The sequence below is a fragment of the Macaca fascicularis genome, chromosome 6, assembly GCF_037993035.2.
Source record: "Macaca fascicularis isolate 582-1 chromosome 6, T2T-MFA8v1.1".
Taxonomy (NCBI): domain Eukaryota; kingdom Metazoa; phylum Chordata; class Mammalia; order Primates; family Cercopithecidae; genus Macaca; species Macaca fascicularis.
Window position 1 is genome coordinate 140706579 of NC_088380.1, and position 18727 is coordinate 140725305.

An 18727-nucleotide genomic window follows, 5' to 3' on the forward strand; every position below is an offset into this window, starting at 1 on the left:
CCGACCAGCCACCCATGGAACTCCAGGCAGGCCGAGTTGCTGAACATCCCAGGAGTTAGACTGGGATCATCAATGAGGTAGTCAAGTATGACATGGGTGTGTCCTACAAGCCAAGTGCCTGACTCCTAACTGCCCAGTCAGGAAGGCCTGTCTGCCAAGGGACTACTGAGTGGCAGGGATTTCTCCAGGAAAATCTCTGAGCCTAGGCCCAGCAAGCTGCTGGGCCAGTCAGTCATTCAATGAATATTTTTCTTAGCACCCTCTCCCCATCATGTTGTAGACAGTGGTAAACAAGAGAAGGATTTTTACCTTCAGGGAGCTTCCCATCTAGTGGGTTCAATGTGATAAGCACAAATAAAAGAATGTCAGGTGGATAAATACTGTGAAGAAAACAAAGTAGGGTTACAAAGGGAGAGGAGGGCAATACATTTAAGCAGAAACCTGCATAAGAAGGCCCCAGCTCACAGAAAGAGATGGAAAAAGTGTCTCTAAAAATGAGCTTGGTGTGTCTCAGGAACAGCATGGCTAATATGGTTAGAGATTAATGAATGGGGGGGAGAGTGAAAACAAAGGAGGGCAGAAGAGCAGGTAACGACCAAACCATGAAGAGCTCTGTGAAGAAAGTGGAATTTCATCCCATTTTCTTGTTTTTTTTTTTTTTTGAGACGGAGTCACGCTCTGTCACCCAGACTGGAGTGCAGTGGCCGGATCTCAGCTCACTGCAAGCTCCACCTTCCAGGTTCAAGCGATTCTCCTGCCTCAGCCTCCCCAGAAGCTGGGACTACAGGTGCCCGCCACAAGGCCCAGCTAATTTTTTTGTATTTTTAGTAGAGATGGGGTTTCACCACATGTTAGCCAGGATGATCTCGATCTCCTGACCTCGTGATCCACCCGCCTTGGCCTCCCAAAGTGCTGGGATTACAGGCCTGGCTTTTTTTTTTTTTTTTTTGAGACGGAGTCTCATTCTGTCACCCAGGCTGGAGTTCAGTGGTGTCTTGGCTCACTGCTACCTCCGGCTCCAGGGTTCAAGTGATTCTCCTGCCTCAGCCTCCCGAGTAGCTGGGATTACAGGCTCCCACCACCATGCCCGACTAATTTTTGTATTTTTAGTAGAGATGGGGTTTCACCATGTTGGCCAGGCTGGTCTCGAACTCCTGACCTCAAGCGATCCACCCACCTCAGCCTCCCAAAGTGCTGGGATTACAGGCATGAGCCACCATGCCTGGCCACTTCATCCTATTTTCATTAAGTAGCCTCAGGTGATGGAGGGTAAGCAGCATGTGGTAGGATCCGCATTGTAAGCAGCAGTACAGAAAGAGCGCTCTTGTGATTGTGTGAATGGATTGTAGTAGGTGGAAGAAGAGAAGCAGCAAGACCTTTCAGGAGGCTTGGACTAGGACTGAGTCAGTAGAGATAAAAGAGAAAGATGTATTTGGAGGTGTAGCAAATGAACCACACGTGGAGGATGAGAGAAACAGGTGTCAAGGATAACTGCATGAATGGTGGTACTATTTACTAAGATAGGAAACACCAGGATCTGGGGTGGAAGGTGTTTGGGAGATCAGGAATTGTTTGAGATGCATGTTAGACATCTGAGTCATGTCAAGTAGGCAGTTGAATATATAACAGGAGTGCAGGGGAGAAGGTGGGCGAAGGATACAAATTGGGGCTCTTCAGCATATAGACAGAGCTAGATGAGATCACCTGGAAGAGAAAAAGTGGTGTGAGTACTAAGCCTTGGGTCATTTCCATATTTAGAGGATGGGAAGAACTAGCAAAGGAGTCTGGAAAGCAGCAAAAAGGTAGGAGGGGCTGGGCGCTGCGGCTCATGCCTATAATCCCAGCACTTTGGGAGGCTGAGGCAGGAGGATCGCTTGAGCCCCAAGAGTTCACGACCAGCCTGGGCAACATAGTGAGATCCAGTCTCTATAAAAAATTTTAAAATTAGCTGGGCATGGTAGCACACACCTATAGTCCCAGCTACTGTGGAGGCTGAAGTGGGAAGATCGCCTGAGTCTGGGAGGTCGAGGTTGCAGTGAGATATAATGATGCCTCTGCACTCCAGCCTGGAGAACCTGTCTCAAAAAAAAAAAAAAGTAGGAGGAAAACAAGCAAGTGTAGTGTAATGGTAGACAAGCAAAGAAACTATATCTGGGAAATTGTTTTGGTCAATCATTTCAAATAAAAACAAAATTAAAGTCAGAAAAAACATCTACTATACTCGGCAATGGGAAAATCACCTTGATAAAGCCGTAATTTCAGGGGGTGGTATGTTGAGAAAAGTGTGATATGAGAAGGTTACAGAGGACACAGTTCTTTCAAGGAGTTTTGCTAAGAGCAGTATAGAAAAAGGGCAGGCACTTAAAGGGACTGTGAAGTCAAAGGAGTCTGTTTTTAGGCCTGAAGACACAGAGCCATGTTATATGCTAATAGGAATAATCCAACTGAGGAGGCCAAGGATAAAGATACCCCTGCAGAAAGATTGCTGGATGTTGGCTGGGAGGGGTGGCTCACGCCTGTAATCTCAGCACTTTGGGAGGCTGAGGTGGGAGGATCACTTGAGGTCAGGAGTTCGAGACCAGCCTTGCCAACACGGTGAAAACATGTCTCTACTAAAAATACAAAAAAATTAAGCCGGGCGTGGTGGTGGATGCCTGTAGTCCCAGCTATTCAGGAGGCTGAGGCAGGAGAATCACTCGAACCCAGGAGGTGGAGGTTGCAGCGAGCCAAGATCGTGCCACTACACTCCAGCTGGGCAACAAGTGTGAAACTCTGTCTCCAAAAAAAAGATTGCTGGATGTAATGGCAGGAAGAAGACAGAGACACTATCTATTGTGCCCTGAAGTATTAATATTGGCGAGGTTATCAGTGTTATAGAGTAAAGAGAGGAGGTGGCAATTTGAGAAGAGACTGTGTTAATCAGTCCTTTTGAAGCCCAAGAATCTAAGGAAGTGTAGAGGACTATCCCGCAGTAACTATGATCCATCTGACATTTGCATGAGTCCCACCAGTACAGCTGTGTCCATTCCTCTAGCCACATCCTGCCGCTCAGCTGTAGGTAGCAGGCTCCGGTCAGAACAGCGCGGCCTGGACTACAGCAGTCTCCCAATCAGCAGCTTCCCCACCACTGCCCCAGATGGCAGAAATCTATAGGGATGTTATCAGGTCACGGTCAGTGCTTTTCTACAAGCTACACTTCAGCATTCTCTTTCAAAACAAGTGATTTGTCACCTTGTGATAAACAGTATCTAACACACATTGGTGAGACGGAATAGCTCCTTCTCATCCTTTAGGTCTCAGCTCAGTGTCACCTCCTCAGAGACCACCAACCTAAATAGTATATTAAATTTACATTAAAACTTATTTTGAAATTTTAACAGCCATCACATCAAGACATGCTATTGCCATCAGCCAAAAAAATTGCCAAAATTCACAAACTTGAGTTGGGCAGTAAGCAATGTGCACAACAGTATGTGCACGTTTTGGCTAAAAGGGTACCTCCTTTTACCTTCTGGCCTCCTGTCTTGCTTTTTCTTCAAAGTACATTATTCCTATCGGAGTTTTATATTTGTCTCTCCTGGGTATTCACTTCACAAGGGCACTTTGTCTTGTACACTGCTGTATTCATTCTGTGCCTAATAATGCTTGGCACATAACAAGTGCACAGTAAGTAGCTGCTGAATACCACTTAACTCAGCTGGTGCCTGGTGGTGGCTTACTTACCCAGTGGAAGTTACTCAAATACCATGGTAACATCTCTTCTTGCCCACTTCACTTGCTGTGCTCTCCCAGATGGCAGCGGCCCCTTACTACATACACCCTGGCTAAGACCTAAGTCCTCTTGCTAGAACCTCTCACCCCTCAACACACACCTGCCTTGCTTCACCCCTTTCTTCCTATTCTTATAAATTTAATCCTCTGTTCTCCTTAGATCTCTGCCTTTCTGTCCTTTGCCTTGAGACTTAAGAAGCTTTGGAGTTCTCACAAACAAGAGCATGTAGCACAAGGCTTGGAACCTTGGGAGTTGGGGGTCTCAGTCATAGACTTTTAATGCAAAGACGGGTTCCTGTGGATGCAAGACTGCAGGCCAGCAGCAGATAGTCTTAGAGCTCAGGTGTGAGTAAATTCGCCCAGTTACCACTACCCCCACCGATTTCCCAGCTGAGAGCCAAAGCAGAGCCTGGATTTTGTCTAGTTGATAAGGGTGGGAAAGGCTCTTTCTGTGCCTATTAACACATAGGCACAGAACCCACAATGGGGGTGACCAACTGTTCTGGTATGAAAGCTCTACTGGCTGGGGCAGTGGCTCACGCCTCTAATCCTAGCACTTTGGAAGGCATAGGTCGGTGGATCACCTGAGGTCAGGAGTTTGACACCAGCCTGGCTAATATGGTGAAACCCCGTTTCTTCTAAAAATACAAAAAAATTAGCCAGGTGTGGTGGCGGCATGCACTTGTAATTCCAGCTACTTAGGAGGCTGAGGCGGGAGAATCGCTTGAACCTGGGAGGCGGAGGTTGCAGTGAGCCGAGATTGTGCCATTGCACTCCAGCTTGGGCAACAAGAATGAAACTCCATCTCAAAAAAAAAGAAAGAAAGAAAAAGAAGATGAAAGCAAGCTTTGCTTCCTGGAAAACCAAGTCCTAAGCAACCGGGTAAAACGGTCACCCTATATTGGAGCTGTGCCCAACCATGGCCACACATTAACAAGCTGGTGAGTTTACTCAGTTTTGCCTCGATGTTTAACTATTTCAGGAACCCATCATACTTCCACCAACTCACCACTGTTACTTGTAAAATAAAAGCTCACACTGGTTAATACCCAATATGCTAAATGAAAATATGCAATGTGCAGAATGGTGTCTGTTACTATTTGTTTTAAATGGGCGAGGAGTATTGCTCCCAGAGAAGCAATTTAATACACATCATCATGAAGACTAGAGCACAACCACCCTACACACAGCACACTTGCTGATATGACTGTGAAAACATCCACAACCATTAGTAGTAACCACCTCAGACCAACAAGGCTGAAGGAGAAACTTTTTTTATATTCATCTCTATTGCTTTACTACAAGTATGTATTTTATACTAATAGGAGTAGAAAAGATCCATTTGAAAAAAATGTGCACCCATACAGATTAGAGATGGGCATTGTTTACAGAGTCAAGTCCTCTGTATCAGAATTTGTTAACTGGCCATTAGGACACCAGACAAGAAAGTAAGTTGGACTTGGCTTCTGACTCCTCTCAGATTAGAAGGTAAGGGTCTTCAGAAGGAGGGGAAGATGGTCAGGTGATGACAGGCTAGCATGAGATTTCATTCATTACCACAACTGTCAGCCTAAAGAGCTGACTAGTTTCCAGCAGTCTTGTACAGAATCCCGGAAGTTTATAAAACAGTCTAAAAAAATTAGGTCATTCCTCAGCTACAAGAAAACCCACACTTCAGTCGGTAATTCAATGAAAAATGGAGGAATTATGCCACTTAGATGAATTTTTTAAAGTTAGGGATGGGGCGCTCCACTCCATATATACCTTCTGGTTTTCCTTTAGTATTTGTTAATCTGGGTCCACTGTGAAAATTCTTTCATCTTCAAGAGCAATTGTTAGGTTGTGGTGGTTCAGCTGAACCTCACCTAACTCCCCTTCAAACTCTGGCTCATAAAAATGCCCTTGAGACACAAAGGTCAGTCCACGAACTCTTTTTTTTTTTTTTGAGATGAGTCTCGCTGTGTTGTCCAGGTGTGATCTTGGCTCACTGCAACCTCAGCCTCCCAGGTTCAAGTAATTCTCTGCCTCAGCCTCCCGAGTGGCTGGGATTACAGGTGCCCCGCCACCATGCCCAGCGAATTTTTTTTTTTTTTTTTTTTTTTTTTTGTATTTTTAGTAGAGGCGGGGTTTCGCCATCTTGGCCAGGCTGGTCTTGAACTCCTGACCTCGTGATCCACCCACCTCGGCCTCCCAAAGTGCTGGGATTACAGGTGTGAACCACCGCGCCCGGCAGTCCATGAACTCTTGAGAATGCCGTAACCAGGCTACTTGACTTGGGCCAACACTCAAAAGGCCCAGCATGCAAGCCTTCCTCACCACACTCCCCAAAGGGCCCATCAGACACCTAGCTTCCTGAATGCGGCTGAGTGACACATCTAAACCCTAAAGTTGTGTAGGCTCTTGCCTACCCTTCAAACACCACTAGTAAGAATTTCAGCAAAGGCAAGAGAAACCTAATGCTTCCTGAAAATCAGGAACTCTGCGATCAGAATGCCTGAATAGGAGAACCTTCTCTGCTCTTCTCAACAGAGTTGAAAAAGCTCAATCCATGTAACATGCTTGGCACATGGAAATGCGCAGTGCTAGACAATATTCACTATAAGCTAATTCTGTCATTTCAAAGATTGAACATTCAGTAGCTACTACTCTCCTAAGTCACTCTGAATTCAACCCAACCCTTCACAGCAATTATTTCAGCATTGAGTGCACCGGAAAACCAAGCTGGTTCAGGCTATGTCAGCTATTGCCTTTTCAAGACTGCAACGTCAAGTTGATGTATTTCAGAAGCCATGAATCACTTACTCTGTACTCTTTTAACATACCAAATGCTGTAGGCCATCTGCCACTCAGGTTGATAGCAGAAATGTCCAACTGCTGCCAAAAGGTGGTTTAAGCAAATACATTTTGAAAATCCAAAAGATGTCTACTCATATTCCCAGCCCTACTTTAAAAATCCTGGCTTCTCATTTCTAGAGTATGGTTATTTTTCCTAGGATCTGTGGTGAAGCTAGAAAAACCCGAAGACCAGCAAAGCTATCACTAATACCCCAAAGAAATCCAGAGCCAAGACTAAAATTAAGGGCAAAACCTGGTGTGGTGGCAACAGGCCAAGAGGCCATACCAGGTCGCACATCACCTAGATCCAGAGGCCATGAGAGCCATACTGCCAAACGAAAAATTTTGACTCATATTTAAATTGCCTATATCACTTTACCCTACAGCCAGTTCCAGTGTAGCTCTGAGGTGGAAGCAGTGGGCTAGGCCTCAGGTTTGTCTTTGCATCCTAATTTTAGTCACAGAGCAATGAAAAGATGAAAATTAAAATGGTAGTTTTATACATTTCAACCAAGGTAGAGATGAATGTGGTTCTGGAAAACAATGTTCAAGACCAAATACATTATAGTTTCTCCTCCCACTCCTCTGCCTGCTGCATGCAATACATACTCAAGACCTTCACTGCAAAGGGACTTATGTTGCAAGTTGGACTCAACAGTAAGAGTACATTCTACAGATTTTCCATCTGGTATATTTCACCACACCATGTAACCTACTTCCTGACACGTTTGGACATACCTGACCTTAAAGCTCTCCTTTGACCAGGCCTGCCAAACCCAATTACTAGCTCTTGCTCCTATCCCCAGGTTCCAATGCCATACTCAGAGCAGTTCTAGAACTACAAAAAGCCTAATAATTAGTCTCCTTGCAGATCAGAAGGTACGCTAAGCCTTGAGGTAGAGGCACCCAACAGGTTTGGGCATTTCTAATAGCTTTAATTAGACCTTCCATTGTGGTCTTCCTAGTTTTCTACAGAGCAAAAAGCACTCTTAACTTCCTTTCCTATCACGATTCTGGCCTTTGACTTCCACCATCAGTAATCTTGCTTGCTGGTGGCTACAGCCTACCACCGCACTAAGAAAGAACAGCTACATTATTTCTTGGAAGAAAGCTTTTAAAAATGTATTTTTTTCGAGATAGAGTCTCCCAGGCTGGAGAGCAATGGTGCGATCTCAGCTCACTGCAACCTCTGCTTCCCGCTTTCAAGCGATTCTGTAGTCTCAGCCTCCCAACTAGCTGGTATTACACGTAAGTGCCATCACACCCAGCTAGTTTTTGTGTTTTTTAGTGGAGACAGGGTTTTGCCATGTTGGCCAGGCTCATCTTCAACTCCAGGCCTCAAGTGATCCACCCACCTCGGACTCCCAAAGTGATAAGGATTACCGGCGTAAGCCACTGCACCTGGCAGGAAGAACACATCAAAGTCCTTCCCACTAACAACACTGAATGGTTGAGAAGATTGTACACCATGGCTGAGGCTATCTTAAAATAGATTCTGAAGGAACCCAAGTAGTAAAATAAGAGCAGTGGTTTACTGCATTAGCAGCATTGCAGGCAGAGTAGACAAAATCCTGGCTACTTCTCCCAAGCCTGTTGAGGATACAAACTAGTCATCCCTCAGTAATCTTGGGAGACTAGATCCAGGACACCTCCCTTGGATACTCAAGTCTAGAAGTCAGTCCCCTTTATCAGTGGGTTCTGCATTCAAGAATACTGCATTTTTTTTTTGGCCGGGCACGGTGGCTCACGTCTGTAATCCCAGCACTTTGGGAGGCCGAGGCAGGTGGATCGCCTGAGGTCAGAAGTTTCAGACCAGCCTGGCCAACATGGTGAAACCGTCTCTACTAAAAATCCCAAATCAGCTGGGTGTGGCGAGGCGCACCTGTAGTATCAGCTACTCGGGAGGCTGAGGCTAGAGAATCGCTTGAACCCGGGAAGCACAGGTTGCAGTGAGCCGAGATCGTGCCACTGCACTCCAACCTGGGTGACAGGCGAGACTGTCTCAGGGAAAAAAAAAAAGAACACTGCATTTTCAATCCCAGGTTAGTTGAATCCATTGACTGATTCGATGCAAACCCTGTGTGGATACTGACAGCTGGCTATACTTTAAATTATGCATTACTCAAAATACCTAAACAATGAAATTGCTATGTAAATAGTTACACTGTATTTTTTTTTTTTAAGACGGAGTCTTGCTCTGTTGCCCAGGCTGAAGTGCAGTGGCTCTATCTTGGCTCACTGCAACCTCCGCCTCCCAGATTCAAGTGCTTCTCCTGCCTCAGCCTCCCGAGTAGCTGGGATTACAGGTGCGCACCACCATGCCCAGCTAATTCTTGTATTTTTAGTAGAGACGGGGTTTCACCACGTTGGCCAGACTGGTCTTGAACTCCTGACCTCCGGTGATCCCCCGACCCCCACCTCCTAAAGTGCTAGGATTATGGGCGTGAGCCACTGCGCCCAGCCACTGTATTGGTTTTTATTGGTTCCTTTTCCCAAAAATATTTTCAGTCCATGGTTGGCTGAATCCTCAGATGTGGAACCCTTGACTATGGAGGGCCAGCTGTACTTAATTAAATTCAACCTCAGACATAAGGGTGTTTGTGCTTTTCCTTAAAAAACAAAAAAGTGTGACTTTTTCCAGCATTCACTCATTAGCTATAATTATTTCCTCTTTCACTCTTGGGAATGAGGAATTCTGGTCCAGGCATGACAGCAAATATAAAACAAACTGGGGTCTATTGCCTATTTCACTTACTTGATTACCAACGATCTTTTATGTTCAACTTTTAAACAATTCAAACACAGTTCAAATTTTTCTTCCCTCAAATTTATATACCAGCTGATAAAAATACATTTCAATCTATTTACAGGACAGCACTGCCTACAAGCCAACAATGCTGTTAGCAACATCCCATTTTTTTCTAGACAGTAGTACTTGTGCAATTAAATATATACAATAAAAAGAAATAAAATGTACTTATATTCCTAAAACATAAAGGTTAAACTGTCATTGGAAAAAACATAGAGATCACCAGGCATGCCCAAAATAATACATCTACAACCTTCATAAGGCTATTTGCTAAAACAGATGTATACCTGTGAAGGGAAAAAAATCTAAATTAAAAAAGTTTATGAAGACTAGAAATATGTCAAAAGAATGTGTGAGGACTAAGGCTTTAATAAAAAATAGCTTTAGCTCACAGAACCAAAACCCATCTCAAAACAAGCCTATCACCAAACTATAGGTTACTAAACTATCAGCCCATTTCTAAGAACACATTTATGGTTGGAAGTAAAGGAATATCTATACTAAACAGGTAAAAGTCACCACTGAAACAGAGTCACACGGTACATTTTAATTTCTTATCTACATCCATGAACCACAACCGTGTATCCCAAGTTTCTTAAATATGTACTTAGGAAACAGGGCAGTTAGGTGTTTTTGTTTTTTGAGACAGTTTTGCTCTTCTTGCCCAGGCTGGAGTGCAGTGGCACGATCTCGGCTCACTGTAACCTCCTCCTCCTGGGTTCAAGTGATTCTCCTGCCTCAGCCTCCTGAGTAGCTGGGATTACAGGCGCCTGCCATCACACTCGGTCAGTTTTGTATTTTTTTGGGGGATGGAGTCTCGCTTTGTCGCCCAGGCTGGAGTGCAGTGGCCAGATCTCAGCTCACTGCAAGCTCCGCCTCCCGGGTTTACGCCATTCTCCTGCCTCAGCCTCCCGAGTAGCTGGGACTACAGGCGCCCGCCACCTCGCCCGGCTAATTTTTTGTATTTTTTAGTAGAGACAGGGTTTCACCATGTTTGCCAGGATGGTCTCGATCTCCTGACCTCGTGATCCGCCCGTCTCGGCCTCCGAAAGTGCTGGGATTACAAGCTTGAGCCACCGCGCCCGGCCAAGTTTTTTACTTTTAATAGAGACGGGCATTTCCCAATGTTGGCCAGGTTGGTCTCAAACTCCTGACCTCAGGTGATCCAGTCACCCCGGCCTCCCCAAGTGCTGGGATTACAGGCGTGAGCCACCGCGCCCGGCTGTTTTTAACCCTAGATGTAAATTAGAATCACTTGGGAAATTTAAAAATGTATGCCTGGGCCCTCCTCCAGCAATTTAAATCAGAATCTCTGTAGGCATCAAAGCTGAGAACCACAGAAATAACTATCCTTTTCCCGAGCTAAGTCCTTCTTGAAACTAATCTAATATTGACAAACTTCCTTTTAAGAAATACCTACTACAACCAACAAATGTTTAATACGCAGCAAACGAAAAAATGTCTAGGATACTCAACCCAAAACATGAGCACATCATGTACAAATTCATCGTAATCTTACACAATGAGTTTCAAAATTTCTACAAGCCCTCACTATACAAACTCAGAATCCTCTTTTTTGAGACAGGGTCTGGATCTGTCACCCAGACTGGAGTATAGGGGCACGATCTCAGTCCACTGCAATCTCTGCCTCCTGGGCTCAAGCGATCCTCTCACCTCAGCCTCCCAAGTAGCTGGCATACGGTATGCCACCAAGCCCGGCTAATTTTTGTATTTTTTTGTAGAGATGGGGTTTTGCCATGTCGCCAGGCTGCTCTTCAACTCCTGACCTCAAGTGATCCACCCGCCACGGTCTCCCGAAGTGTTGGGATTACAGGCATAAGCCACTACGCCAGGCCTGTTCTTAGCGCAAGCTTTTTGAAAGTTTATCAACGAAAATCCCGTTCTAATGTTACTGAGACTTTTTTTTTTTTTGAGACGGAAGTCTCGCTCTTTTCACCCAGGCCAGACTGCAGTGGTGCTCTCTCGGCTCACAAGCTCCGCCTCCCAGGTTCCCGCCATTCTCCTGCCTCAGCCTCTGGAGTAGCTGGGACTACAGGCGCCGACCACTGCGCCCAGCTAATTTTTTATATTTTTAGTAGAGACGGGGTTTCACCACGTTAGCCAGGATGGTCTCGATTTCCTGACCTCGTGATCCACCCACCTCGGCCTCCCAAAGTGCTGGGATTACAGGTGTAAGCCACTGCGCCCGGCCTTGAGACGTCAATTAACACCCAACTTGGTGATTCTCATCCAACCATGATTATGTATTTTTAAAGAAAATTACTATACTTACTAACACATTTTCCTTACCATAGCCATTTTCAAAAGAAGTTAGGGTACTAACACTTTCTAGTTTAAATGGCCAAAGCCCAGTCAGTCTCTAATTAAACAATTCTTTTAAACCCTAGTTATTCTAAAACCAAGCTATTCTTGTCACAAGTCCCATTCCGCTAACCACAAAATTTAGCACATTTGTACCTGGAAGATAACACCACATGTCAATTACAATATACATATTCCTTAGTCAATTCTGATATCACAGGACCCAAAAAAAAGCTGCTTGGTGTCTAGATTACTTGGGTATTAAAACATGGATAAGCTATTTGTTCAGTCGGAGAGAAAGGGCATATAGAGTGACAGAGCAACAAAAAGACACAGAATGCATTTCTTGTGAAAGAAAAGAATGAAATGTAGAAACCCTAACGGCCTTTTGCTTTGGAAAATTAACTCCAAAAGCCACTAAAAATACTATCAATTAGATCAGAAAAGACATTCGGTATGTATGTGTTCCTCAAGCATTTTAGAAAAGGGATATGCTATAACTTCCCTGTTGGTTCCAGATTCAACACAGCACAAAGCAAGAAAACTTTTATTTACTACACTCACAAGTATGATTAAGTGTTCCTGTTTACTCTGGTAGGTTAAAATATCAAATATTAGTTCCCACAGAAGAACTGTTTTTTAACATCTAATCCTATTTGGAGGATAAAAGGGTGGAAAAACTCAAATGTTGAACACTGCCACTTTAAGTACCATTTTTGTCTTCAGGTGAACGTACATAAGACTAAACCATGATCCAACAATAGTTTTCTATTTGGTTTCACTAGTATCACTCAAAGAACTTGACACAGGCTAATGCTTTAACACTTTCTTATCGGAGACAAATTTAACTCTAAGAACATATGACTCAACAATGTACAAAGATTTAAGAATTTGCCAATCTGTCAATCATTTTAAAGAGTCCATATAATATACATAGCAATATAATATTCATAACCAGAAACTGCACTAAGTAAACACATCATTTAGTTTGTTAAGCTCTACCTGAAAACATGCTGTTTTATTAAAACAAAACCCAAAGACTTAAATCTCAAGTTATATGGTTTTACAATTAAGTCTTACTGAAGCAGCACAGATTTCCTTTCTTACAAACAAATTAATATGCAGGAAGAACCCACAAAGTGCACACCAACAATGTGACAAACTGTAATATGTGAAATACAAATAAATCCTGAAGTTAATCTGAAGAATGTCAAGGAGTTACCAGAGGTTATGTAGTGCCCTTGATTTTTATTTTATCTACAAGTCTACAAATTCTAAAATTTACTCAATTGATTTAACTTTTTTAATAAACAGCACCAGTCTTGCCCATTGATACAATTAAAATTTGACCTTCTCAGTTCTTAGTTCACAAGTTTATTATGAAAAACACTGCAGTGCTCTTGTGCAGTCACATCATCTTACAGGAAGGGAGAAAAAAACAGTTCTGTTCAAAACAACTCACCAGGTTCTGACAATAACAAAGAACAACATGGGGCTGAGATTTGAGTAGGGAATAAACTGAGTGCAGACAAATCATATAATTAAATTAAACGGTATCCCTGAAAATAAAAAGAACGATTTCAAAACTCACAAGTAGAAGGGAGGCCTTGGTACTTATTTTTAAAAATGTTCATTAAGCTCCAATGATTGTTTGCTGCTATCCTTATCTACAGTCATGCTGAGTAAAGCTATAGCTAAATGGAAGTTAAATTGTATTCACGAGGTGTTAATGTTTACATCTTATTATCTGCAGTCTCTCAGAGAAAGCAAAAGTAACTACAAATAGCGCTATGCCAGAAACTGGTTTCTTGACCAACAATGTCGCTTCAGCATGCAATGAACTGGTTCATTCTAAAGTGGTCACGGCTGTTGATGACAAGAGGCTTTGTATTTTTATATGGCACATCTTTTGGTCCATGTGAAAACAAGTTTTTTGAATGTTAACTATTTTCTGACACTTTGGAGTTACTGTTGCTCTTCCCATTTCCATTAGGTCGATATATGGTTCATGGCAATACTGTACAAGTTTAAAATTTCATTACAGGAAGTAGTCTGGGGTGCGACGAGTAACATGGGGCTCGCCTCTACGAGGTGCTGGGTCAAACTGCAAGCTGAAAAACAAGACAGATTCATGGTTTATGTTCCAAGACCTCCATGTACTGACAATCAAAATCAAGAACATGAGTCTTTCAAACTTTACACTTCCTATCCAATTTCAGCTTGTCTTAATGTAACAGAACCCTAATGATAATGGTCTGTTAACCGTACTCCCCTTGAAAGAGTCAAGGCAAATTCAGCCACAGAGACTATGCTTTTATAAAAATATGGTTTTTACCTTGACTGAAATTTCAAACAAAACAAAACATGGTTGGCGGGGCGTGGTGGCTCACGCCTATAATCCCAGCACTTTGGGAAGACGAGGCGGGAGGATAATGAGGTCAGGAGATCGAGACCATCCTGGCTAACACGGTGAAACCCCATCTCTACTAAAAAAATACAAAAAAATTAGCCGGGCACAGTGGCGGGCACCTGTAGTCCCAGCCACTCGGGAAGCTGAGGCAGGAGAATGGCGTGAACTCGGGAGGCGGAGCTTGCAGTGAGCTGAGATCGCGCCATTGCACTCCAGCCTGGAGGACAGAGCAAGACTCCGTCTCGGGGGGGGGGGGGGGGGGGGGGGGGGGGGGGAAGAAAAAGAAAAAACAAACAACAAAAAAACACAAAACATGGTTTTAAAAGTGAAAAACCTAGTAATTTATACTAGGATCTATATATAATAAGTTCCTGTGGGTGTGTTTCAATGTAGGTCCATTCAAAAACTTAAAAATAAAAGTTGGAATCTAACATAGTATAATCCCTTAATAAACTCTTTTTTGAGATGAAGTCTCGCTCTGTTGCCCAGGCTGGAGTACAGTTGCGGTATCTTGGCTCACTGCAACCTCTGCCTCCCAGGTTCAAGAGATTCTCCTGCCTCAGCCTCCCAAGTAGCTAGGATTACAGGCATGTGCCACCACGTTGGGCTAATTTTTGTATTTTTAGTAGAGACGGGGTTTCACCATGTTGGTCAGGCTTATCTTGAATTCCTGACCTCAGGTGATCCACCCACCTGAGCCTCCCAAAGTGCTAGGATTACAGGCGTGAGCCACCGTGCCTGGCCCCCTTAAACTCTTAAACCTCACATTTAACTATGTATTCAGGCTGGGCACTGTATCTTTTTTTTTTTTGAGACAGACTCTCACTCTGTCGCCCAGGCTGGAGTGCAGTTGTGCGATTTCGGCTCACTGCAAGTTCACACCATTCTCCCGCCTCAGCCTCCTGAGTAGCTGGGACTACAGGCACCCGCCACCACGCCTGGCTAATTTTTTGTATTTTTAGCAGAGACGGGGTTTCACCATGTTAGCCAGGATGGTCTCAATCTCCTGACCTCGTGATCTGCCCACCTCGGCCTCCCAAAGTGCTGGGATTCCAGGCCTGAGCCACCGTGCCTGGCCGGCACTGTATCTTATACTTGTAACGCCAACACTCTGGGAGGCCAAGGTGAAAGGATCACTTCAGCCTAGGAGTTTGAGGTAAGACTGGGCAATATAGTGACACCCTCTCTCTCAAAATAAATAAACAAACCAAAAACCTACATATTCAGTAATGCAATAAAATGTTCAAGTAGAAATACTTACAAAGAGTATTTTAGAGTATCGTCAAGTTCCATGATTGCAGCTTGGTTACCACAACGATAACAATAGTTTGGAGCACTGAAAATTGTTACTACATTTCGGTCATGGCACCAGTTATATCCCTACAAGGAAAAGGAGGCAAAAATCTTACTTTACTCCCTCAATTCAACTAAATGCTACTTCACTCAAGAGAGAAAAAAATCTCTACTCATTCCCACCCCTGCCAAAGGGGCTTAAGAAATGTTAATACTTTTTTTCTGGTTGACTTAATAATTTGCTGTACTTCATACAACCTGTAAGATACATACGTATTTGTTTTCCCCCTAATTACAAAATTTGCTTTTAGTACTAAAAAGAAAAAAAAAAAGCCTTTAACAAACAGTGGCGACCACCGAAGAATGAACTGCTTCTCATGTATCTGCCTTGCTGTAAATGATGGTGTCTCATTAGCCTCTTCTATTGCAGTGGTCTTAAAACATGATTTAAGAATGAGTATTTAAGTGGCCATTCCCTAGAGAAGTAGATACCTAATCCTGGAGATCAGAACCTTACCAATTTCGTCAGTTACAGGTAAAGGCCTGTAAGTCATTCACTGCCCAGGAACAAATGTGATATGCCTCTAGGATCTCCAGTCTTGTTTCCTCAAAATCCATCCATCTGAATGCATGAGCTACTTTTGTTACTTTTTGTTTAGTATTGTTCACAAATTTATTTATCTTTAGCAAAGTCAGATTTTATTGATAACCACAGAGTTGTACTAGTATTAATCTAATTAGCACCTTATTTTAGAAACATGCTAATCAGTGTGCATGTCAAGAACCTTTGCCTCTTTCCCTTCTCTTCTTTCAAATTACCTGTAATCCTACCATCCAAAGGACCACTTAGAACATTTTGGTGTATTTCTTTCCAGTCTCTCCTACATACATACATGTTAAATATATGAAATGACATTGGGATCATAAAATATTATATACACACCCCAACTCCCTACATCTTACTTTCCCACTCTTAGATCCCAAGTACTTCCTAGTCATTCAGATTTCTCTGGAAACATGTTAATGGATTCATTGTAATCAACAACTTGAGCTTTTAATTCTAGTAGTGTGCATCTACTGAAAAGGCTCAGGCTATAATGGTAAACTCATCAGAAGGAATAGATGGAATTTCTCACAAATGTCATTAATTTAAAACTCCCTAATATCTTCTCTCCTTAAGTTTACTAAAAAACAAGTCATATTTCAAATAATAGAAGCATACCTCCATCACTAGCTGGTGAGCTCTTGACACCAACGTGAGGCCATTGGCATGATTAAATGTCTCTGAAATATCTTGCCCAAAGGTGTAACCAGCTCCTCGAGGAGATATTCCCCAACCACCACGGTCATCTGGATCTGACCACAGCAAGTCACACATTGGACCCTAAAAAATAACTTCGTTATAAAATGCCTTTTACAAACATGGTTAACACATTATTTGAGTAATTCATCAGAAGCAGCACCCTAAGTCACCCTCTTTGAGTGATGTTTGTGGACAACGCTAGTAGATTATGCAGTTGAAGTCAAACATCTGCATCAAGTAATATGTATTTTCCAGTAGACTTTATGAGACACAGCTGACATCCATGGGACCCAGCAGTAACATGCCTTAATTAATCTGCCTATATTATGCAAATTTCAGAGTCTAAGACAGACAACCTAGGTCCTAATAAGCCCAGCTCTACAGCTGTTGTGATCTTGGCAGGTTTCTTAATGTCAGCTTCTTCTGAACAATAGGGCAGACAAGAGTGTTCACACCTCAAGTTGTTTTTGAGAATTATAAGAGAGAATACATCTAATGATCTTATAATTAAACCTCTCCACTCTTATTAATAAGTTTTCTGGAAAGATTTTATCAAATAAAAGTCATACCTCATGGGGAACTTCTTGTAGGCGATCAAGTGCTCTGATATGATCCAGTGTATCTATAGATGGCGAGAGACCACCATGTAGACAGAAGATCTGAAAAGAGTGGTTTAAAAGGTTAACCTCACCTAAAAAATTTGTAAACATTCTTGGCTGGGCACAGTGGCTCATGCCTGTAACGCCAGCACTTGGGGAAGCTGAGGCAGGAGGACTGTTTGAGGCCAGGAGTTTGAGACCAGCCTGAGCAACACAGCAACACCCTGTGTCTCTATAAAAATTTTTAAAAAATGAGCTGGACGCCCCCATCACTTGGCCCCTCTGGTGTTTCTGTGCTCTGCCTGAATGAGGCCTGACTTTGCAGGATTCAGCTTTGCTCCAGCCCACTCTAAACGATTGAGTACACTCCCATTCTTCCTAATAGAACATCACTGTCACACCCAGACTCCACCTCAAACAGCTCCTTTGAGAAAACTTTTTGGATATCACTCCTGCCCCCTGCCAGAGACTAGTATCTCCATGCTCATAAAATTTTATTATAAGTTCTTTTGTGTGCACAATAATTAGTTCCTTACATCTCCCAGACTTGTCCAAAAACAGTCTGAGAGAATAAATGGGCTACATCATCCACCCCTGTGATCCCATCATATAGTTCAGTGCCTGATATAAAGAATAATGCACTTTAAAAAGCTGGACACATTTGTCAAATTAATTTTTTTAAATTTGAATGAATGCTATCAATATCTACTAAAAAATATCCCTAAAGGGGTATAACAGTGGAAAGAGTCAGGAGCACCTGAACATTAAAGGAAGTTGATTCTCTGAAATAATCAGCAATGAGTTTTAGATCCACATACCTGCCCATCCACCAAGGCAGTGAGAGGAAGATAGTCAAAAAGATCTGTAAAATATTTCCATACATTTGCATTTCCATATTTTCTTAAACACTCATCATAGAAACCATAAACTTGTGTGATCTGTCTGCTCTCATGATTCCCTCGAAGAATGGTGATGCGTTCACGGTAACGAACCTAAAACAACAAAATGCAAAACATAAACAACTAGCTCTTTCAAAAACCAATGAAAATTCAAGAAACTTTCTATAGAAAAAAATGCAGAGTTACAATTTTGTTGAAAAAACAACACACATCCTCATATCATACTGAACCAAAACCACAGCTCTACACAGTGTTTAAATGCCCATGGGATGTTTGCCCACATCATCTCAACTAAAATCAAACTCCCTCTACCACCAACTTTATACCAAACATAATCAATGGCATACAAAACCACATAAACTACTTTACAGTTCAATAATTTTTCACAAATTTATAGTTATGCAATAATCACCACAATCCAGTTTTAGAACCTTTCCATTATCCCAAAAAGATCCCTAATGCAGTCACTCTCCACTCCCACTCTAG

At 42.8% G+C, this 18727-nt stretch overlaps 1 protein-coding gene across 3 annotated transcripts in view; it reads right to left on the minus strand.

Annotated features, from left to right (window-relative positions):
* Window positions 1-13098: 13098 nt before the first annotated feature.
* Window positions 13099-18727, minus strand: part of PPP2CA (protein phosphatase 2 catalytic subunit alpha) — a 29357-nt gene continuing 23728 nt past the window's right edge. For all 3 annotated transcript variants that reach the window (XM_065545887.2, XM_045394912.3, XM_015451350.4), the window contains 5 exons: window positions 18161-18334; window positions 17313-17402; window positions 16663-16824; window positions 15409-15527; window positions 13099-13848 (listed from right to left, as the gene is read on the minus strand). In XM_065545887.2, coding sequence (XP_065401959.1) covers window positions 13776-13848; window positions 15409-15527; window positions 16663-16824; window positions 17313-17402; window positions 18161-18334 — 618 coding nt within the window. In that variant the 3' untranslated portion in view covers window positions 13099-13775. The remainder of the gene's footprint in view (window positions 13849-15408; window positions 15528-16662; window positions 16825-17312; window positions 17403-18160; window positions 18335-18727) is intronic.